At 46.2% G+C, this 23,645-nt stretch overlaps 2 protein-coding genes across 2 annotated transcripts in view; one reads left to right on the top strand and one right to left on the bottom strand.

Moving 5' to 3' along the window:
• Positions 1-20,596, bottom strand: part of LOC146192642 (mediator of RNA polymerase II transcription subunit 30-like) — a 108,058-nt gene extending 87,462 nt beyond the window's left edge. The window contains exon 1 of the mRNA XM_084602540.1: positions 20,462-20,596. Within this exon, the coding sequence (XP_084458666.1) occupies positions 20,462-20,479 (18 nt within the window). The 5' untranslated portion in view covers positions 20,480-20,596. The remainder of the gene's footprint in view (positions 1-20,461) is intronic.
• LOC146192641 (lysozyme C-1-like) overlaps positions 20,484-23,645 on the top strand; it is a 38,298-nt gene continuing 35,136 nt past the window's right edge. The window contains exon 1 of the mRNA XM_084602542.1: positions 20,484-20,646. Within this exon, the coding sequence (XP_084458668.1) occupies positions 20,484-20,646 (163 nt within the window). The remainder of the gene's footprint in view (positions 20,647-23,645) is intronic.

The following is a 23,645-nucleotide window of genomic DNA, read 5'->3' as shown; positions in this document are numbered from 1 at the left end:
CATAAGTATTTCAGGCATGTCGACTGTGCCATCCACCCTCCTGCCCTACCAGCATCTGTATACAGGGTCTTGAATATTTAGGGGCTGGGATTTAAAACATTCCTATGCAAAATCTACTACCTCATTCGAGCTGAAATAACGTTCACAAAGTAGCAAAATATACTCTACGTTATCTGATAAGTGATTCAACATCGTTACTTGCCTAGATTTTCCGAAATCGAGAAAAAACTGCTCTCGGTGGCGTGCACAATTTTCGCAGATGAGAGCCGAAACGCTGCTTTGACATGGTGCGTCATCTGTCGAGCAAAGAGGCAAGCTCCATCCAAGCCGTTGGCGCGCTTGCCTCGCTGCCCGACAGATGACGCACTATGTCAAAGCAGCGTTTCGACTCTCATCTGCGAAAATTGTGCACGCCACCGAGAGCAGTTTTTTCTCGATTTCGGAAAATCTAGGCAAGTAACGATGTTGAATCACTTATCAGATAACGTAGACTATATTTTGCTACTTTGTGAACGTTATTTCAGCTCGAATGGGGTAGTAGATTTTGCATAGGAATGTTTTAAATCCGAGCCCCCAAATATTCAAGTCACTGTAGATTTCGCTACGTTTCTTCCGACCTGTCTTGTGTTTTACCTCACCCGCCTTTTCACCCTGAGACACGACACCTCTACGGAAAGCTCAGAGGAAAGCGCGTTCGGCTACTGAACCAGTCTGCCCGTGTTCAAACCTAGGCGCGAAGTCCGCCTTTCGATATAGACGAAGTGCGAAAGGAACCCTTATACTGTGCAGGGCCATGCTAGTTAAAGATCCCCAAGGGGTCGAAGTTAGCCGGAGCCTAGCACCAAGGGAGCTTCTTTCTTCTTTCACTGCCTCCTTCTTCCTCTCACTCAAGGCGCGGTTAACGTGTCCATCAACGAGAGCGACAGCTACGGTGCACCTAACCCCCCCCCCCCCCCCCCCCCAAAAAAAAAAAGTACTCTCACGAGGCGCGATGCGCGGGATGCTGCAGGGGGGGTCAGGCGACCACAAAAAGACTGAAGCTGAACTCTACAAGCTAGGAGGCACAATAGCAGCTTTCTTTTGCGGAGGTGAGTTTTCAGAAGGTTCTTGGAAATTTGGGTGCCAGATTACTCTTCAAATACATTTTATAGCGATGGGGGAGTTTGCAAGGAGAGGCCGAAACAGTACTTTAAGGGAAGACAGAACGCAGTATGGTCGAGATTAAAACATGTTTGCACAAGTGACTGGTGATCTGAACTTTGATATCTCACCAGACGGCGCTGCGGTTGTGTGCCTATCGGACTATCCCCATTTTTACAGCACAGAGGGAGGGGCGAGAGTAGGAATTTACCCTTATCAAGCGCGCCACCGCCCGAGCGTCGAAGTGTCGACCTAATTTTACTGTGCATGTGGCATTTCGTTTTGGCTCGGTCATTATCAGCAACTTCGCTGGGCTCTAACAGTTCACTGAACCCCCCCTCCCCCTTCTCCCTTATACTGAAGAATGGGAAGGGCACGGCTGTCTCATTAGCAGCCTCTTGGTCAAACGTAATCCGATGAACCGGTGATCCATCATAATCTTTATTGTACCTCACACTGGTACATATACCAGCTGCTTTTCGTAAATGGTTTGGCCACACATATGGCCTAAAAAGTAAAACATCTGTTTGATGACGTCAGCACTGCCACTGCTCCGGTATAACTATCCCCAGCAATTATTATCTTGATAATAGAATGGAACACGGGAGAGGCATCCCGCCGACATTGACAGCTGGAATATACCTCGCTGTGCGTGCGCGGGCCCGCCAACATGACCAGAACGTCGCATTTCCTTTCATTGTTCATGTAATCAGACGAATTGGTTTTGGCACAAGTGATAGAAACAGCGTCGCTTTAAGATGATCTTTTCGTTTACTTCTGAATCGTGGCGTCGGCTACAATTGTGCTTTTTGCAAGATGGTCTGATTCCTTTGTGGGATGTTTACTGGGCGTTTTTGGACGTTTATTTTGCGGTTACAGTATATTGCACGTGTCTGTGTTTTTATTATTTCTTGACGCTATTGTGTAGTGTTGTCTGTGATGGTCCACTCATGTGTTTCAGTTCCCTAGAGTAGCAGCTTCTGAGGTAAACAGTTCTTTTCCGTGCTAACTGCGGTGTGAGTGAGAGTGTTTTTTTTTTTTTTTTGGTTTCTTACACGCGTCTTGTACTTCGCTTTCACGAAAATTTAATGCAAATGATGGTTGACTGGCCTGTTTATCGATTCTTGCGATGTAAGTAAAGGTTACCGTCGATCACCAGACGCCAGTGAAGCCACAGCTGTGTGCAGTGACAAAGGGCTCATGAATCGGCAAAAAGAGGACTGCATAAATGACTCGCATATACAAGTTGCGGCTCCAAGTATGGCGAAAGCGCGAAATTAGAGAAATAAGTATTTCGCTTAATATGTTTTTGATAATACTGTTGCGAGGCGGCAAGCCGATGAAGAAAGAAACAGAATGTGACCGACGGCGATGACAGATGACGTTTAACGAATGATGGCGAACCTAGAGCGAGCCCGCTTGCCCATGCCAGTGTCCGCTTCTTCTTCTTCGCCCGTAACACTACCCGGGGCCACCAAGCGATCGTCCCGATCGGTGGACGAAGAAGTCAAAGTTGATCCGATTTATGACATGACGATGATCTTGTGTAGATCGGTGAAGTCAGAAGAGGATGGCCAATCCCCCTTCGTGGGTATGTGCCAAATATCAAGGAAGAAGAAGAAGAAGAGGAAGAAGGTAACGGCTTGGCGCCATGATTACCGATGTGAAGCCTGGCCCGGGTTGCTTTCGCTGCACCAGTCGCCAGGATTTGACGGCTGGATCTCAGGCACACATCAAACGGCACAGGCAGGGCCAATGTCTTCGCGTATGGTATTGCATCTGTTCGGTGGGTTCGTTTGGTCGGCGTCTCGGGTCGGTCGGATCTTTTGGTCAGGTCTTTCATGCGCTATGACTTCTTATGTGTCCTCGCGTGTTAGTGGCGTCTTGGGTCAGTGAGGTCTTAACGTCGGGCTACTTTCGTGTTTTGTGGTCAGGGTGCGGGACTGGGTGGAAGGAGAAGACGATGTTGGGTCGAGGCGGGCCTGTTTGGGCCAGCCGATGCGTCGTCTCAGAAACTTGCTGCCGACAACGGAAGCAGTGGGCGCCGAAGCTTATGGTCAGGATGAGGTGAGATGAACGTGCCACGCATGCTCCATCAAAATGTTACGAGGCACCAAGCCGATGAAGAAAGGAGGCAGAAAGTGGCTGATGGCAATGATAGATGACGTGTAAAGAACAATGGCGGACCTAGCGCGAGCGCGCCTGCCCCCTCTAGTGTCCGCCTCTTTTTCGTCGCCCGTAACGATATTACGTTCCAGTGCCTCATGACTGAACGTTACGCGGCTGAGGATGCGACTCCTGTGTTTGAAGATGCCTGTGTTAGGATTTCATGTCTGGTCCTTATTCCATGGTCACTGGAACATCATCAAGCAAGGAGGAGGGCGAAGGCCAAGACGATGAACAAGAGCGACTCTGATGGGTCCTGTAGAGGGGTCTCGACCCTATCGGTGGTGCATCAGGGGCAGACGGTTAATGGACTTTCTGTTCGACACGGGAAAATTGCAAAGATGGAGGTGGCGATCGCCATGGCTGCTACGCATCCTAATTCTGAATGCATAATTACAAACTCGCAGACTGCGTACAGAAATTATAAGCGGGGCAAAATTGCGCCGCTAGCCTGCAAGATCCTGAAACAATCTGGGGTACGCGCTTCGTCAAAGAGCTTATTTGGGTACCATGTCATCAGGGTGCAGAGGGAAATGAGCGTGCACATGCCACCACCCGAGCTCTTATTTCCCGGGTTCCCTCCTCTATTCTCCCTGAAGACTGGGACTCCCCACAACCACGATTAACCTAATTTGACGTATTACAGTACTTGCGCTTTAAGAGGTCAGCCAAAGGACTAGATAAACTAGAAAAGTTTAATGTACGCTGATTACAAACATCGCCGTTTAACAGTCCAGTAAAACTTCACGCTATCGGCCCAGAATCCTTTTCATCCGAATGTAAATTTGGCGGGCACAAAGCAGATTTGTAGCCATATGGTATGGACCTGCCATATCAATAGCGCCTTGACATAATCAAGCAGCCAACGGGGGAAGGATGGGAGGCAGCCCGGTCCAGCTTGGACCTCAAAGACCAGCGAGCACTCATGGAAAGAGTGAGTGCGGCGGCCTTAACCAAAGGAATCCCGGACTAAGGATCCGGCCAACCTTCCCATAAGTCCTCCTCCCTTACTCCTTTCAATAAAAAGTTTTAATCATCGTCGTCATCATCTTTCACTAACTCGCCTTCCACCTCTGTCAGCTGTACGCAGTAACTTTTATGCCTGTTTCGCTCACCTTTATTTGACAAACGAAAATTAGCTTGTGGGAGCCCTTAATGAGACTGGGTAATGAGTGTCAATGCCCCCCAAGCTCATAAACCTGCAGCGTCGGAAAGTCCGCTTTCTTCTGAACCCATGTCAAACCGGGTGCTTCATACTACTTTATACCGATTTTACCCTTAAAAGCCGCGAAAGGTACGCCGATGTGGTCTATGCAGATTGGTGTACGAGAAGGAGGACATCGCGTAAGTAATGCAGCGTAATTAATAACTAATCGATTTTCTATTTTATGTTATAGGGCGCAATATTCTCGCGTTCTCATCCGTCAGATAACGTCGCTGCTCGTGGCATCGTCACAGAAGGGACATTAATGCTTTGAATGTCATAAAACACAACCTACACACACGGATATTTTCCGCATTAAATATTCGACAGGCACCATTGGATAGATATGCAAAGTGGGAAGACCAGCGTAAGGAGCTTTCAGTACCGCGTTTTTTACGTTTGATATCTCGATGACGAAGGACGAGGTCAAGAAAGCACTAGAAACTATGAAAAGGGGGAAATCAGCACTGGAGAGGATCAGATAACTACAGATTTGCTGAAGGACGGGGGGGATATCGTGCTAGAAAAACTGGCCACCCTGTATACGCAGTGCCTGGTGTCATCGACGGTACTGGAACCATGGAAGACTGCAAACATTATCCTCATTCACAAGAAAGGGGACTCTAAGGACCTTAAAAATTACAGACCAATCAGCTTACTGTCTGTTACGTATAAGGTATTTACTAAGGTAATCTGATAGAATCAGGACAACCTTAGACTTCAATCAAGCAAAGGATCAAGCAGGGTTTCGGAAACGGTACTCTACTATCGATCATATCCATACCATCATGCAGGTGATAGAAAAATGCTCGGAATATAACCAGCCCTTATACATAGCATTCATTGATTACGAAAAAGCATTTGACTCAGTTGAAACCTCGGCGGTGATGCAGGCAATGCGAAATTAGGAGGTAGACGAGCCGTACGTGAAAGTGCTGGAAGATATATACAGTGGCTGCACAGCAACCATAGTTCTGCATAAATAAAGTAACAAAATTCCCATAAAGAAAATTGTTAGGCAAGGAGACACAATCTCCCTAGTACTATTCACGGCTTGCTTAGAGGAAGTATTCAGAGACTTGGAATGGGAGCAGTTAGGGATAAGGGTAGATGGAGAATACCTCAGTAATCTGCGATTTGCTGATGACATTGCCTTGCTAAGCAACTCAGGAGATGAACTACAAATAATGATTGATGACCTAGACAAGAAAAGTAGAAAGGTAGGCTTGAAAATCAATATGCAGAAGACTAAGGTAATGTTCAAGAGCCTCGGGAAGGAACAGCAGTTTACGTTAGGTAGCGAAGTACTGGAAGTAGTAGGCGAATATGTCTACTTAGGACAGGTAGTAACCGCAGATCCGGACCACTAAAAGGAAATAACAAGAAGAATACGATTGGGATGGAGCGCATTTGTCAAGCACTCGCAGATTATGACTAGCAGCTTACCGGTATCGCTCAAGAGGAAAGTATACAACAGTTGCATCTTGCCTGTACTTAACTATGGGGCTGAAATGTGGAGGCTAACCAAGAGGGTTCTACTTAAAGTTGAGGACAACCCAGAGGGCTATGGAACGAAAAATGGTAGGGGTAACATTAAGAGATAGAAAGCGTGCAGAGTGGGTCAGAGAAATAACTCAAGTTACCGACATTCTAGTAGAAATTAAGAAGAAGAAATGGACATGGGCAGGACATGTAGTGCGAAGAGAGGATAACCGATGGTCGCTGAGGGTAACAAACTGGATTCCAAGGGAAGGAAAGCGTAGCAGGGGGCGGCAGAAAGTTAGGTGGGCGGATGAGATTAAGAAGTTCGCAGGGGTCAAGTGGATGCAGCTAGCACAGAACCGGGTTAAGTGGAGAAATATGGGAGAGGCCTTCGCCCTGCAGTGGGTATAATCAGGCTGATGATGATGATGATCTCGATGCACAATGTCGATTCCCACACTGCAGTGTGAGCTAACCTGTACTGTTGGCTGTTTTCTGTGCTCAAATATAATCTTGTGCCTTTAAAATTGGTTACGCAAGTTTGCTTATCTATTCTCCTTTCAAGCGAACATTATAGCGAAATGGGCCCTTTTGCCTCACAGGCTAGCCGCAAAGGTCACATAGAAAAATGGTCGACATCACACACTGCAAAAGGAAAAAAAAAAACGCAGAAGTATACTTTAGATACAAAACCATTGCCGATTTGTTTGAAAATTTTAGTATGTGTAGTCCTTCTGTCGGCTGTGCCCTTGTAAGGACCGAAGAGCTAAAAACTTCTTAGAGGACAAAGGCTTCGTTTGCCGCTATATGAGCGAATATACATGACACTAATTGAACTATTAAGTAATGAAATTACTCTGATATGACTGCTCTTCCTGGTTTTTGTATTGTAATGAATTATCTTTCTGACCTGGTAGTTTATTAAAGTAATGAATCACTTTACGCCAGTAAGTTTGTAGCAAGAGTAATTAATTCATCTTGAAATTACGTTTACTAAAGTGCACCACGGCTATTTCAACAGACCACATGGTAAGGAACCAGAAAAGGAGGAACGAAGAGCGGCAAGCCTGTATCAGCCTAATGAGCCAGATAAAGCAACAGGACTGAGTAAAACTGCATTTGAGACCTCTGGTGTCCCGTGTAGCCGAATCGCTTACTGCGGCTATCCCATGGGTTGTCGCAACCATTCTCCAATGTGAAGCCGAAGGGAGAAGCTCCGTATATATACGCTCAAGAATACGAAAGAAATTCGCTCACTACCTCAGTGTCCCTGAACCCTGCACTTTCTACTGCCTCCGAGCATCGCCCCCGAAACCACAGAGGCTGCAATAGCCTTAACCCTCACACATCCACCACACCACACATCTACTTACGTGATTAAAAACGGCTATACTCCACTGTACTCGCCGAAGGCTGCATGCATCGCTCGGGGCCTGTTAGGATGACCAACCCCAAATCTTCCGCGACACGCAGAGCTCCTATGGGTGCCGGCACGCACAGAGAATACGAATAACGCGGCCGTCAATACTTCAGCCCGAAGGTTATTTTACCGGTCTAAGGCGGACTTTGTGCCTGGACACTCGCGCGAGTGCATGCACATCTTTGCTATGATGGATAGAGAAGTAGATGTGCAGACCGGTGGGTACATTCGCTCCTTTTTTTTTAATCACCGCGGTGTTGGCGCGGTGGCCCCACCGGCGAAAGCCCGGCTCCCGACCGCTTCCTTCTGCCGTCGCCACGAACGACTGAAAGCGACTTACTTCAGCTCTTTAAAGCATAAATGGGTTTATTGCGAACAAACTGTATTTCGAGAATCAAACGGGGCGTGCAAATCAGCCGATTAGCCGAGTTTAATGCAACAGGCTACGTTCAGCTCGTTTTTCGTGTTCCTTTTTTTAAGGTATGCAACTTCAAATGACGCTGCGTTACGTCGTCGTCCTTGATATTTTTTCTTGAAATGTCCCACGCCATCAAAAAACTATATCGTAATATATTACGGCAGTGTTCAATATTGATACACATACAAGTAATCACACCCTTGCGTCGTTCAAAGCAAGCGTGTTGAGTTGAGAATTTTTTCGCGCATTCTCAAGAAGTTTAAATTATCTGTTACGGCGCCTTGCATCAGTCCTTGGGGCGGAGGGTGGCTGCTACAGACCCTACGGGGCTGAGACAGTGGGTCCCCGCTGTTTGAGGCGAGGGCTAGCCAGCCACCAAAAGTTGTATCTGTTGTAGGCCATCATTGCACTCGCCACCGCTCCGGTGGCGGACGACGGCTGTTGCGACGCACACCTTTCTCTTTCCTCTCCTTTTTCTTCTCTATTTTCTCTTCTGTCCGCATGAGGCTGCAGAGGTGGCTCAGCTACGGAGCCAGTAGCAGGCCCGTCTATTTTCTTTTCCTTCTTCCTACAGCCACAACAACAACAACTATTCCTGCACGGACACGGTGGCTCGGAGGAATATTACTTTTACCAGAGCGATACTCTGTCCATTTTTTCTGCAAGTTCAAATACCACGAGCAGTGGAAACTTGAATTGAGTTGTGTACGCGTCACTATGGGGGGCCCACTAGTCAGCGCCGTGAAATTGACGTGCGCACTTTATAAGCGAGGGACACCTCTTATCATGCACGGTGATTTGAGCTTGAAGCTACTGCCTCGTCAAGTGTCAAGAATTGCCTCATGCAGGTTGCGGCTGTCCTTTCTAGCACCGCCAGTTGCCTCGGCGGCATCCTCTCCATGGAATTCTTCTTTTATTTAGAGGGCGTGTTTCCTAATTCACAGGTAAGGAAGAATGGCGGTAGAACAGAAGCCACGGCATCTTTCGTCTATCGTGTTTCCGTGGAAAGCAAACAACGCTTCTTTCTGCTATATTGTTCTAGAACAATGACACATTTGTTGTTCCGTTCGGTAAACTGTTCGCAAAAATAGCACTCACACACAATGGATTGCGGCAGCAGCCTCTTATCGGCATCACGATGAACAAACTCCAACCATTTGAACAATTCGGGATCCCGCGGCTGAGAAAACCGAGGACCTTTCGGTCCCTTTCTCGTTGACTTATAGACAGATTTAAAAATGGTGCGAAATAAATTTCTCTTTGTTTTCATTCCGGTCACTCTTCGGAGAGAGCGCCGCACCTGGTTCGCTACGGTGCTTGCATGCGAACTGTGACAGACGGCAAACAAGCCGCAAAAAAGATAACTGTCGTCTGTTTATTGTTTTTATTGAGCGCTATTTCTCGTTACAGCGAGGCGGGGAGAGAGAGAAGGGGGGGGGGTGATGGGACTAAAGGCACCAAAGTCCTTACAAAGGTTCCACTAGACCGCGAAAGTTTGCGTTCAACTACCATTTCGCATGATACCGCCTGGAGCAAATAATGTTATTAAACATATTTAGGGTTTTCAAAAGGCGTGATGTGATTGCGAGAAGTATACAGATGGCGTGCCGGCGAGCACCGGGCAGATAACATCAGCGGCAGTTTTGTCGTCATGAAGCGAAGGTGCAGGTAACTACGCTTTGTACCTTGCCGGTCGGCACACCTACTCATCCAGCCACCGTACATTTGCGATCTGGAGGAGACTCCAGACTCGCACGCTGCCTTCTTCATCTCTTCTTTCTCATTTTCCTCCTGCATCCCCGCACTGCGCTGTCTTCGCATTCTCAAAAGCCACCCTAACTCAAATCCTTCTATACTGCCTGGCGAATCTTCCCCTCGCTGGGTTCGCATCACTGAAGACCTGGGAGGACCGGGAGGCCGTGCTCCGATCTAAAGACCCTGCTCGGTAGAAGATGGCAACGGGCAAGGTCATCAGCGTTTTGGACCACCATCACATTAGCGTTTGATCGCGGATGGGGTAATGAGGGCCGGGATGGGGGTAATGACTCTAAATTGAGAGCCGAATTTAGAGTCATTCACAGGGGAGCGAGCATATGAAGCTCTATCCGCTATTCTAGACCTGATAGTAGCGCCTGCGAAATCCACACCCGGTAATTTTCATTCATGTAACTGCTTCACTATCCTAATTCGCTAAGCGAAAACATTCAGTCCAAAGTAGACATGTCCATTTACAACCTGAAATGCTTCGCCCCTCATATTTGACTCTTACTGTCCTTCTGATATTTACATTACGTTACATCTCACTTTTGCTTCTAGATAGTTGTTTATATTTGATGTTTTGTACAAAGAAGTCCGTCCGTCCATCCGCCCCTCCTTGCACCCTCCCCCCACCTACACACACACTAGTTCAGTTCAGTCGTTCAGTCGTGTCCGACTCTTCGTGACCCTATGGACCATATCACGCCACGCTTTTCGGTCTCTCACTATCTTCCTAACATCACATAACTTCATCTGCAGCGCCTCGAGGATGCCGTCTAACAATCGCGTTCGCTGCCTACGCCTTCTCCGGCGACCCTCAACCTTTCCCAACATCAAATCTTTCTCCAGCGACTCCTCCCTTCTCATCAGATGTCCAAAGCAGCTGAGCTTTAACTTTAGAATTTGACCTTCCAATGAGCAGTCAGGATTTATGGTCGACAATATCGACTGATTTGATCTTCTGGCAGTCCAAGGAACTCTCAAGAGTCTCCGCCAGCACCACAATTCAAACGCGTCAATTCTTTTCTTCGGCGGTCAGCCTTCTTCACAGTCCAACTCTCGCATCCATACATCACAACTTGAAAGACCATAGCACGAGTTATACGAATCTTGGTTGGCAGTCTAATGTCTCTGCTCTTTACTAGGCGGTCAAGGCTAGCCATGGCTCTCTTTCCCAGAACCAGGCGTCTCCTAATTTCATGGCTGCAGTCTCCTTCCGGGGTAATCTTGGAGCCCAAGAAGAGGAAATCTGTCACAGCTTCCACTTCTTGTCCCTTGATGCTCCAGGACTTGATAGGGCAAGAAGCCATGTTCTTTGTTTTTTTAATGTTCAGTTTAAGCCCAAACTTCTCACTCTCTTCTTGTACTTGCATCAGAAGTCTCTTAAGTTCCACTTCACTTTCTGCCATTAAAGTGGCATCACCCGCATATCTAAGGTTGTTGATACGTTTTCCAGCAATCTTCACTCCAGCTGAATACTCGTCCAGACCGGCCTTCCTCATGATGCACTCTGCATATAGGTTAAATAGGCAGGGCGACAGTATGTAGCCTTGTCTCACTCCTTTCTCAATCGGAAACCAATCTGTAAGACCATGCCCAGTTCTGACTGTGGCCTCTTACCCTTCATACAGGTTCCTGAGGAGACAGATGAGGTGGATTGGAACTCCCATCTCTTGGAGAGCTTGCCACAATCTGATGTGATCTACGCAGTCAAACGCTTTCGCATAATCAATAAAGCAGGAGTAGATGGGTTTCTGGAACTCTCTTGCTTTTTCCATGATCCAGCGAAGGTTGGCAATTTGGTCTCTAGTTCCTCTGCCCTTGCGAAACCCAGCTTGCACGTTTGGAAGCTCCCAATCCACATACTGCTGCAGCCTACCTTGGAGTATTTTCAACATCACCTTGCTAGCATGCGAAATAAGCGCGATCGTGCGGTAATTGGAACAATCTTTGGCACTGCCTTTCTTTGGAATGGGGATGTAAACTGACCTCCTCCAATCCTGTGGCCACTGCAGGGTTGTCCAAATTTGCTGACATATAGTGTATACAGAACGTTAACAGCGTCATGGTTGAGGTTTTGAAGCAGCTCGGCTGGAATGCCATCAATTCCGCTGAAACCAATGCTTGGAACCGGCAGTGCGCTAAGTCTTGAGGATCAAACAACTTGAAGTAGACCAGGTGCCGAGGCGGTCCATTGGACGATACCTATTGTTGACATCGGCCAACTTGTGCCTGGGAACAATTACTGACAGGGTCTCCGCCAAGGTGAAGGCGCATGCGCTACCAAGAGATGACTTCAGGGGATGGCGGCAGCACCGGCATATAATGGCTGTCTTCCCTCGGTTTGACAGACACAACTAACAGGATGCTCTTGGGAGCCAAATAATGTGGTGGTGGCTGAAAGGCGTCTGCGGTCTCTGAAGGTATCCCCTCTTTCGGGTACCCGGTGGGGAAGAGCCAGGTCTCTCTTTCACTGGCTGGTAAACGAATTGAAATTCCGTTTCCACGAGGACGCCGGAAGGAAGTATAAGCACAGTGGTCAAATCGACACAACATTATTTGACAATTCATTCTAAAACAGCGCAAAAGAACAGGGACGAGAGAACGAAACGTACAACACGAGCGCTGACTTACAACTGATTTATTGAACATAAGTGAGCAATATATAAGAAGAAAACTGGGTGATAAAACCAGAAGTAGTCGACGTCAAACATGGTGTAGGGGGCCGTAAAAGCGATAAGAGCGTGGTAGGTTGATGAGGGTAAAAGACGATATAATCTAAAAAGAGATCATTGAAGTGAACAGATACGTTCGAAAGATGGGAAGCAGTTAATGTGACAAGGTGTAAAGAGCCATAAAAACGATAAAAGCGAAGCATCGAAACATGATAAAATTGATAAAATATACAAAAGGAGTGGAATGCATAAAATTGACAGGTTACTGCTAAAAACTGCTTAAACTCTAACGGCGAGTTAAACGATGGCGATCAATGTTCTGCAGATAGAAACCTTATTTCCTTGTCGGACAGAAGCACAGGCGGAGCACTGACACAGGTGTATTTATTAGTTTTTATGTTAAAAGCCTCAATCACTTCCCTAGTCAGTTCATCAGCGTGATGTCCTATGACTCTGCATTGTTGAAAATCTGGTAGACATTCGCTGCAGCTTTTGATATGGTCTGCGATATGTCCTTTGTCACCTTTTGCACATCTTTGTTGTGTTCTCGCAAACGATCATTGATGCATCTTCCTGTCTGTCCGATGTATTTGTCACCGATGTATTTGACAAGTCAATCTTTCCATCTTGTCTTCGAGAGAACTGAGAGACGGTATTAGCACCCGATTCGGTCGTGTACGCTAAACCAAGTGTCCACAATTGCATAACTAATTATACGTCGTTGACGGAACTTGATTCTCCTATCAGAGATCTAGAGATCACCTTCTCTATTCGACAGACTGTTAATCTGGTAACTATGTGCACTTGTCTCGACTTCAAAAACTTAAATATCGCCTCGTATTACAGCCTTTCTAGTCCAGGCAATATATTTTTCTAAGAAATGCAAATATTGCACCTCGTAAAATGTGCGCTCTCAAGGTGCCACGGCAACATGAAAACGTATTCTGTAAACCCCTGTCTGAATTTATTTGGCTCCCTTAGGTGAAAGGGGGGCGTACGTGCATTTGTGAAACATAAAAGGGCAATATGCCACGACACACTTATATTGGCTGGAGGGAAGGTTCGAGGTTCATTTGGGTGACGCTGGACTTGTAGTTATAATCGCTCCTAACAAAAATTCTACATAATTGATTACTTGTAATTAGTTAAATTTTTAGTAATATTGTAATCACTTCACCACCTTTTTAACGATTAAGTTTCACCTAATTAATTATTCTTCTGTAGTAATTTATTACGACTTAGCAAATGCTTCTGTATACAGAAAAGGCTATGTGATTGAGAACAGGCGGTGTATTTCATCAGACTGTTCACGCCGCACAACGGTGTGCATAACTCCCTGGTATTTACTTTAGTTTCATTTATTTATTTTAATGGCCAGATGAGGTTAAATAAGGGATTGAGTTTTACGGTCGGCAAGTGTTACAATGACAAAAATCCGAGAGCACTGCAGAATCTACAGCGAAAAAATACTTAAGCCTGTGCGTGGCTGCTGCACACGGTACATCGCGCGCCCTTCGTCGAAAACAGCCAGCGTTCCGTCGAACGCATCAATGTTCACCGGCGTTCTATAATTGGTTTACAGGAAAAGCAAGGCGCCGTATCTCTCTCTCTCGCTGAATCCCGCTATCATCATCCTCATGGTAGACAAGAAGAATTATGAGGATCGTTTAACAATCCCAGCGTGGTGCAGTTAAAGCGTTCTGTTGGGGATCCGAGGGATGTAGGCTCGATTCCCTGTGGAGACAGGATTTTTCTGATGACGCGGGATATCGCGGGATTCCACTTGACAATCATCCTGATGACGTCATCAGGATGATTGTCAAGTGGAATCCCGCGATATCCCGCGGAATCTTGCGAAGAAGTGGGACCCTTCTTGCAGGCGCTTGCTGCTAACGCGCGGACACATTGGCGAGCCATGAGCCATTAAAGTTTTGCCTTTGGAATGACTGCGAAAGAAGAGAGGCATGTCGTGCTCTCCAGCGTCTTCGTGCTTGGTGTAACTTCTGCTGGCATCTATTTTTTGATTCCTCAATTTGAGGCCAAGTTGGCATCTACTTGATGACGACGTGAGGAGGAGGAGGAGGAGGAGGAGGAGGAATAACTACTTTGTATCCGGCAGGATTTAATGCAATCGGGTCTAAGTCTCCCACGTTGGAACATCGAGATCTTGTCTCTTAGCCAGCTTTTGGCTTAAGAACTAATCCGGCTTTGCCATGTTTCCACACGAGAAGCCACTTTTGATGTCCCATACAAAATACATGGGACAAGAGTTTTTTCAGGCGGAACGAGAGGAAGAATATAGTTTACACGGTATGAAGGAGCACTAAACAAGGGTAAATGGGATACGCCTGAGTTCGCAGGTCGAGCCAAAGTTTGGACAAGTGGACTTGTCTTCGTCTGGGTCAGTTTTTTAACGACGATACCTGCAGGGCCTTTCCACAGCGCCAACAATCCAACACAGTACTTCATAGAAGGTGTTTGGTTGTTTGGTTTGTAAGGTTTAACAGTCCATAATAACTCAGGCTGCGACAGACGCCGCAGTGGAGAATCCAGAAGTTTAGACCACCTGGGATCCTTTACTGAGCACTTTGATCACACATTGCACGGACATCTTTCTTTCTGCCTCCATTAAAAAAAAAACGGCAACCGCAGCTAGTATTCCATCTCACCTCACTGGGTTCAGCAGTTGGGTGCCCTAACCACTGAGCCGCTGCATTGGTCCTAGAGGATGGAGAAACTGGCCCCGGAGCATTGCGCAACTGCGAGAGGGTGTGTAATATTGATACGTGGCAAGGTTAGCCCACGAAGGTTAGTCCAGGATGGCACAGCATACAAAACACAGAAGCACAGCAGCGTCGACCTTCTTCTAGCATCACCCGTTGCTACCACTTTGTCTTCTTCTGTGTCACTGTTGCTGATCGATGTCATCTTCAACTTCCAGCGATGCAGGGCATATATGTCACAATATGTTCGTGCGGTGTATCGCCGCCTTATTCTCTGTAGCACTTACACCGAGAAAATGTTAAGTGTAGCAGCTGATATCTTCACAGGGAAATGTTAAAAAAATCAATGACGACAGCTTTAGAAAACGAGCCCTGTGGAAGCTTAACTCTGTGTCGAAAAAACGTTCAAGCAAGCCCCACTAGTTTACTGCATTTTTTGCGAGTGTGGTAAGGCAATAAATTAAGTTACAAGAAAAGTAGCGCGAATGTAAACGATTGCTGTTCCGGTAATTATTAGTTACTTTTCTTTGTCCATACGTAATTAAAAACTGTGATCAGTTACATTTAAAATGAAGTAATTATAATTTTATTCGGTTATTTATTTAAAATGTACAAGACTATTTCTAACACAATGAATAATCATATCTGTCGAGGAGACCAGAAGTACATTAAGGTTGCGATTTGAAAGAAAGTTAAATAGGCTTGTTTGCGCATGCTAGAGGTAGTTCTCCCTAATCTGAGGCGTCGAAATCATAATGACCCTCAACATTAGCAGAAAGGCCAGGTTATGTGACCAATCATAGAGAGGTACGTTTTGAGATGATTGCGTAGGTAACCAAATACTCTGCAGTACAGGATATGATGTCGATTTGAAGGTAGTAATTAGGAATTATTTGCTTTTCAGGTAAAAAATTATTCTCAGTTCACTGTACAAAATGTAACATGTGCTACTCCGATCGTGAGGTGAGGCGGCTATCACTACCATTAATTCATCGATAGAAAATGCAACTGTCCGAAAATATTGTCATGCAGGAAGAACTAATATTGGCCAGTCATTATAAAGTGTAATGGGCCGTGGAAGGTGATTTGTCGTGTACGTGAAATGCCGATATTAAGTGTGATAGGACGCCAGTATGGCGACAGGAATGGATACTGAAAAGGTGAACTGATGGCGAGTAGAAAGGAAGGTGCGCAGCCATGAAATAAAAAATCTAATTGCAGGTCAGAAAGGTTCTGTATTGCGCAGCGGTGTGTGCATTTGTGCGACATGATGAGGAAAGTGAAAATAGGAGCCGTCGGTTTATAAACTACATTTTATTGTTGAAACTTATATCGATAGTTAGTTTGGTTGACAAGGAATCGCAGAAAAACCCTATTTTAAACCATTTCGTTTTAATGAAAAACAAATTAAATTCTAGGAGATCTTATATATGCGATGGGCTTATGCGCTAAATTATTTTGCAGCAGATTCACTTGGATAGACCAGACATTAATTTTTTTGCAAATGTATTTTAGTGCTTTGTTTTACTGGTGGTATGTATACCTATGTTCAATTCAAGCAGGATACTTAGAGATGGGTACCTAAACACCCAATGTAGGGTAACAAGGGCACAGAAAAGTTTCCAGTATTTTGATAACAACTTTATTTACGCGTATGCTACGAGAAGAAGATAGTCAAGGTTACTTATGAAGTTTACTATTGCTTCGAACGTAAAGACGTTCAGTGTCATGAACCCCGTTGGGGTGGCGCAGTGGTTACGGCACTCGAATACTGTTCCCAATGACGCGGGATCGAAACCCGGCCTCGGCGGCACATTTTCGATGGAGGCGAAGAGCAAGGCGCCCGTGTGCTGTGCGATGTCAGTGCACGTTAAAGAACCCCAGGTGGTCGGAATTTCCGGAGTCCTCCACTACGGCGTCTCTCATAGCTTGAGTTGCTTTGGGACGTTAAACCCCACAAACCACAAACCAATCAGTGCCATGAATATATGGTTGGTTGGTTTGTGGGTTTTAACGTCCCAAAGCGACTCAGGTTATGGAGATGCCGTAGTGGACGACTCCGGAAATTTCGACCACCTGGGATTCTTTAACGTGCACTGACATCGCACAGCACACGGGCGCCTTGCTTTTCGCATCCAGCGAAAGGGGCCGCCAAGGCCGGGATTCGATCCCGTATCCTTGGGAACTGTAGTCGAGCGTCGTAACCACTGGTTAAAACCTAATACATAAATAATTTTTGAATTATGTTATTTCACAAAATCAGATGCGAAAATTGAGTCAAGCGCTTTGGGACAGTCTGCTTCGAAGTAAGAGTGTTATTTCTGTCATGTAGCGAAATACTTGCGTTTAGAGAACGCTCATCAGTTTACTTTCCATAAATGCCTCTGTTTATTCTTAGGAAGAGCTTGAAGGTTGTCTGAAAACATCTTTTTTTTTTCGTGACAATGACTGAGAAATACGATTCTAGGCATATTTTGCTTATTTCAAGCACGTGGCGTAGCCATTCACTTTTCATTTTCAGGCACTTTTCATTCGTTGATGCTTTTTGTTTTGGATGTCAAGGCTTATATTTATCGTTAGTTAGTGTTATTGTGACATGTTTGGCTACTATTGCGTACAGCTGCTCTCTAAAGCAGCCCCTTACATTCGATCCACCTGTTGGAAAGAGACGTGTCAGAGCATGATCAGAAAAGGCCTTAAGTTCAGTTATGTTGAGGTTGTAAACATCTCCTTTGTATACCAAAATCTGTTTGCTTATGACGTCAGTGAACACGAGCTGAATTTTGCTTCTGCCTTAAAGTAAATAATAACCACCCAGTTTATTTTATATTTGCGTTATGTTACTTGCAAGCAGTAAGAAGGGTACAATGGTTGCTTAGAAGATTTGTCTACCAAAAGGCTGTTAGAATTTGATACAAAAAAGGGTGTAGCTATTTTTCTGCCTTAATTGATGTACATATCAATGAAGCCTCTTAATTTTCTCGAAAACTGAGATTTTAGGTGTGTACAATTTGAAGAGAATTGGACATATAGAACAGTATAAATGCCATAGGACACTATACTATACGTTACGCGTGGGTAGCAAGCAAGAACTTTAGGACTTTAAAATCGCTCCTCTAAATCATTGTGGAGTCATAATATTGGAATCGGAAATGAAGTTCACTGCGAAATTCAAAACTAAGACTGCCAATTTGAACTGCAAATCGAGAGAAAATATCATTTCAGCGCTATGTGTTCTTGCCAGACAGCAGGGTGAAGTTTCAGCAGGCTAGCCGTTAGAAAAGAGCGGTAATAAATTTGAATATTTACTTCTATTTAAACAGAGAAGATAATATATATGAACATATATTATGCTGAGGCATGCAAAAGCAAAGAAAAATAAAAAGCCTCTGCCCGTGCCACAAAGTATAACGGGCTAATATATATGAACAGAGAAAATCGGTCAAAATTCCTAAATATTGGCATATCCTGGGTTTCTGTTTAAATACCATGATATGACCATAGCGGAATAGAATGGCTGATGACCTCTCACCTATTTTTCTTAGATGACAGATCGCTTCATAAATATACGCTGCTGCAGATCGTGAAATGAATTAAATTATTTAAACACTGAATGAACCAGGAAACGGTCTAATTAAACAATCGGAGTGTTCCGGTGGCTGCGTCGCGATGACGCTTTTCGCGCTTTAGGTCCATCGCTGCTCTACTTGCGCGAACTTTCAACGAGGCGGAAGTGCCGGTAGTCGACGGTCCGCCCTCTAAGCGCTGCTGTCGCCGCTAAGAGGCCTTCGACGCCCACCGAAGCTCGGTCATGCTAGCTACCGATTGGTTTATCGCTCGGCGGTGGCACAATGTGGTCCTGTTTATGCCAAGTTCGAGCGCGAGGAGCGTCCTGTGCACCTCCACAATGGTGGCTGCACGACTGGCGTGGTATATTTATTTCGTTTCCCCGGCTGCCCGTAGAGGGAATCTTGGCTCCGCTCGTTTGTCCGAGCTGAGCCAAAACTTTCGATTTGGATCTGTACAGTATATATGGGCGACATGGCGATATTTGTTTCCGAGTTGCAGCCAGTCGCCCATAGGCAATGAAGACATTAGGAGGCCAATTTAGGAGATGCATAGCGGAGCGCTAGGCCAAAAAACTTCTCGTGTCATTTCTGTCAGCAGTAGTGGCACTTCAGAAGCCGACACAGCGTCCATAGAGGGGAGGGGGGAAGAAAGAGCGATATCCAGGAAAACCACTGCGCCATTTTTTTTAGTATTTCCCTTCTATCTATCTCAGTGCAAACCAGCGTACCGATAATTTATCCCGCAATTTTCTCGTTTCTTTGTCTCATCCATGCCCATCTCCGTTCTCTTATCATCTTTCCCGGCTGCTTCTACTGGCAGCCTTCCACCAGACACGTAGCCAGGACAAGTTCAAGTTAATTTTGTGCATTGAGCGCAGTAGGAGTGTGTGCTAGAGGTATATTCCCAATGAAGAAATGGGAAAGGGGGAAGGTGGGTGGCAGTTCCAACGATGGATACGCACTTGCCTAGGACGGACGACGTCCACAAGACGACTTAGGATATAGACTCCGTATGCGGGTCACGGCCTAAAAAGGATGTATGTAACGTGTATATTTAAATACAATCGCCCTTAATCAGCGGGAAACCTTTTACCAGGTGTATTAATAGTTTCGAAAATGTCCCGTTCAGAGCACCATGTGATATCATGCCAGAAGGCAAAAATAGAGTGGTCAATTTACTTCAATTAAATATTTTTGCTGGCTGCAAATCTTGGCATGAACGAAGTAGGGATTCTACTAAGCGGAATGGTGTAACCTACACTTGATCGCAAACAGCAGTCGGCATTCTCAAGCAGCTGCATGGACTGTAAATAAGAGCCGACGTTTCATTGATTTGAGCGCTCTTTCAAAGTGATGCACCGCTGTACATAAGGCAAACAGAACGCCCTTGAATGACATACACTCACGCAAACATATTCTGTCAATCAACTGCCTGCAACTGGTAACTTCCTATTCTCTGCTCCTGAGCACAACCTCGTGCATCGTGACATCGTTCTTTACGGCGTTTTCGGGCCCTTTATTTCTGCCACTCGGGAAAGGGAGGAGCGTGTTTGCTCAGCCGACACCGTGGGACGCTCGCACAGCCCTCCCGCCATCGGCGAGGTGCGCGTGCGCAGTGCGAGAGAAATCTCGCTCTCTCGACATCTTCGGCGCGCGTCCCGTTTTCTGTTTGCCACTGCTAGAAGCTCAACAGCGGAATCAGAGACCTTGAATCTAATCTAATGCGTTTTTTTTTTCTTGCTTTACGCGAGTGGCTAGCTCTTTCCGAATGTAGTCTATGGCCTGCGAAGCAGATGACATCGGTCATTTTTCTCCGCTGATGTGGGTAGGTTAGAGGACGCGAGCGCGCGTCGCCGTGCAGGGACCATGTAACGGCCAAGCAAGGCGAGCTGCAGCTGCCGCTTACATGCGTTCGCTGGGCCATCACGATGTCGGGAACCAAGAGATCGGCGACGCTTCCTGCGGTCCTCCTCTGCGTGGTGGCTTGTTGTCTGCTGGCTGCACAGCTGGTCGCTTGCAGGCGGGTCCACAGGTGCTTCCTGGCTCGCAAACTACGCGAGGCCGGCTTTGACCGCTACAACATACTGCACTGTGAGTACACCTCCACGTGCAAACTGCGCCGACACGAATGATCGGTGCCGCGCAAAGTCGCGACGACTGAAACCAGCTTGGCGGGGAGCCTGCAGCAGGCGCGCTGTCTGCCTACGCAAGTCTAGAACGTTGCGGCTGCTGCAGTCCGCGGTCTGATCTTTCTTTCTTTTTTTCAGCAGACGGCGCCAAGCCGCGTTGTATCATGTGCGCGCAGTTACAATAAGGGCTTTCTTTTTCTCTGTCGAGCGCGTTTAATAAATCACTTACCATCTAGCTTCTGTCGGCACGGCGGTTATAAACTATGACATTTGACGTGACAGGGTGTAGGACTGAGCGCTGCGATGAGCCGAATAACAGGTGGCGTAATAGTAATAGGCGCTGTTGTCACTGCTCATCTTTCAGTGGGAGGCGAGCGAAGCGCCCCACGCGGTGAATTTCAGTCACCGGAGCAGAAAGGGATCTCCGGCAGCAGGTTTACTTATTAGTTTCTGTTTTAGAGAGCTTCTACCTCTGCTAAACCGGCTTGCTACCTTTGGTCTTTGCTGATTTGTGGCTACGAAAGTTCACTGCGTCCTTTACAGGTTGATACTTTCTCAAATGGGGTTACTTACATGGTCATGTTTTTGAAACTATGGTGACTACTTGGTTTGGTTTGGTTTGGGGGGTTTAACGTCACCCAGCATACCCAGCATGACGTCTGCTGTAATCTTTTGCAGAACAAGTAGAACTTGTTCCTGCGTCGTTATCGCCTCATATTTGTGTTCGTCGGAACTGCGTCAAGCGACATTACCATAGCGCCGTTTTGAAGAAAGTTTATTGCAATTCTAGTTGGCGAGCAAACAAAAATGACTGAAAACATTGTTGAACCCGTCCAGTATCTTTGACGTCAGTGCGGTAAACAGAACGCGAAGGTGGAACCTTAAGGGAAGTTTGTGACGTATATTGGACTGTGTGTACATCAGCGATAGGCTTCTCGCCGTGCGGTTGACGGTGCAGGTTGTCTTTGAATAAATTATGCTAAATAAAGAAAGTTTTGTAGCTCAATTTCGCTGTTTGGCTAAAATTGTCGCGTTGTCGCAGTCAAATTACTCGCGCGTGTAGGTAAGAGATATTTTCCTTCTTGCCGTCACGCTGTGAATGCGCGCGTGAACTTGCACGTCTCTTCGATACAGACCTCGCTGCAGCCTCCACATATAATCACCAGGGAATAAAGTGATACCTAGCAGGCAGCTGTTGGCATTAGCAAGCACGAACCGCAGGCAGCCGGCTGGCACTTTCCCAGTTCCTGAGTCGTAAGAAGTTATCTTATACAGTGAACGCCTGCGCTGGCGGCAAAGACGATCGGATCATCTGCTTTCCGTAGTAAAAATTTCAATGTTTCTACATAATTGTTTGACTAATTTCACCATACCATTGTGAGCTGATACTGCAAGTGATCTTACTCTTTGCATATATGCGTGGTACTCGTCAATAGTTACTAGGCTATCAGATTCTGTGCCGCTCGATTTTTAGAATTAAAATCCTTGGACCGACACATGTGTGCGGCATACGGTGACGGGCAGACCACTGCCGTTCTGTGCACATGAACCTTAAGAAAATGCATGCAGAATATAGTTTGATTTCATGCAGAACTATTGCTTTCCGCATTTTCGGGTTTCGCCAAGGTGGCTGCGAAGCCTTCCTTCAAGAACTAGCTTAAAAAAGAAAAAAGAAAAAAACTTCCTTCTACTAAATTTCGAACCTACGCCGAGACAGGGGCAATTTCACTGGCTGCGGCGTTAGACCACTTCGACATCTGAACGTTTTTTTAAATTATTACCAGTCATTAAATAAGCAGCAGTAACATTGCACACAGGCATCGTAAAATATGCCAAGCCAGGCTACTATGGGCTTTTTGCCACCTCGGGAGCCAATTTCTTCATGTGATAAGCTGCCAGATTTCCAAGCTTCATCATATATCATGGCGCCGTGTTCAACACTCGATGGTACGAATGAAGATGGCGTCGGAACAACCGTTTTCTATCCACCGAGGCGGCGAGTGGGACGACGGCGCGCACAAGACTTACCTCTCTGATAGGGCCCCTCCCCTCGCATCACCACAGGCGCGTCATTGGATTGCACGGCATTACTAATGGAGCTCCATGTGATGTCCGATTTCCCCCTTTCGCATAAACATTGTAACGGAGCCATTTTTTTGTGTGGCGTCCATGGGTGTTCATACCATTTCTCTTCCTACATAGGAATGTATTTGTTAGTCACGTGGGAGGCTAGTTAGCGATAGGGATTCGAAAGACGACATATTTCTTCAACTTGGTGAGATGATCGCTTCACTACACAAGGTGACTTAACACGGATAAGTGGAGAGGGCGTTGTCAGGAAAGCAGAAAACGTAGAGTTTAATAAGGATGACGGATCTGGCTAGTTGGAGTACAGAGGGCGCTGGGATATTGGGAATGTGGTGGAGTGTGTCACAGGAGAAAGCGGGGGGAGTGACCCTCGCATCAGCGCATCGTGTGAGCGATGATTGGCATTCCTGCACATCGTTTGTCCTAAGTTTGTCTGGCGAATTAGGAATAATGTTATTTGCGCTAAGGACCTTATTTAGGTGTCATTCCTTTTCATAAAAACCAAATCAACATTTAAACACTTTGCTAAACTTGGCAAGCGAAATTTAGTTTAACGAGGGCTAAATGATGCTTCTGCATGTATATCCATGTTTAGCCGAGCTAACACGCAGACGTTGTATTCTATTGAAAAGATATGTAAACTGCTAGCATCGATAAAATATCTTCGGTCTTGTGAAACCAGCGAGTGCTTCAGCTTGCCGGTTCAGGTTGGTTGTGTTCGATGCAACGCCCGGTAGCCCGCACCTTCAGGAACGAAACGCATAGCCGCCGCCGTTCGCTACTTCCTAGGGGACATCATAATAGCTAAAGATACTTGGCAATGGGGCAAAAGGGCAGGTGTGGGATATATTGTCGGCCTTTAGAGTGGTCTTA

Source organism: Amblyomma maculatum, chromosome 4, assembly GCF_055883805.1.
Source record: "Amblyomma maculatum isolate TAMU_Amacu chromosome 4, ASM5588380v1, whole genome shotgun sequence".
Taxonomy (NCBI): domain Eukaryota; kingdom Metazoa; phylum Arthropoda; class Arachnida; order Ixodida; family Ixodidae; genus Amblyomma; species Amblyomma maculatum.
The sequence above is the reverse complement of the archived record's forward strand: the minus strand, read 5'-3'. Positions and strand labels throughout refer to the sequence as shown.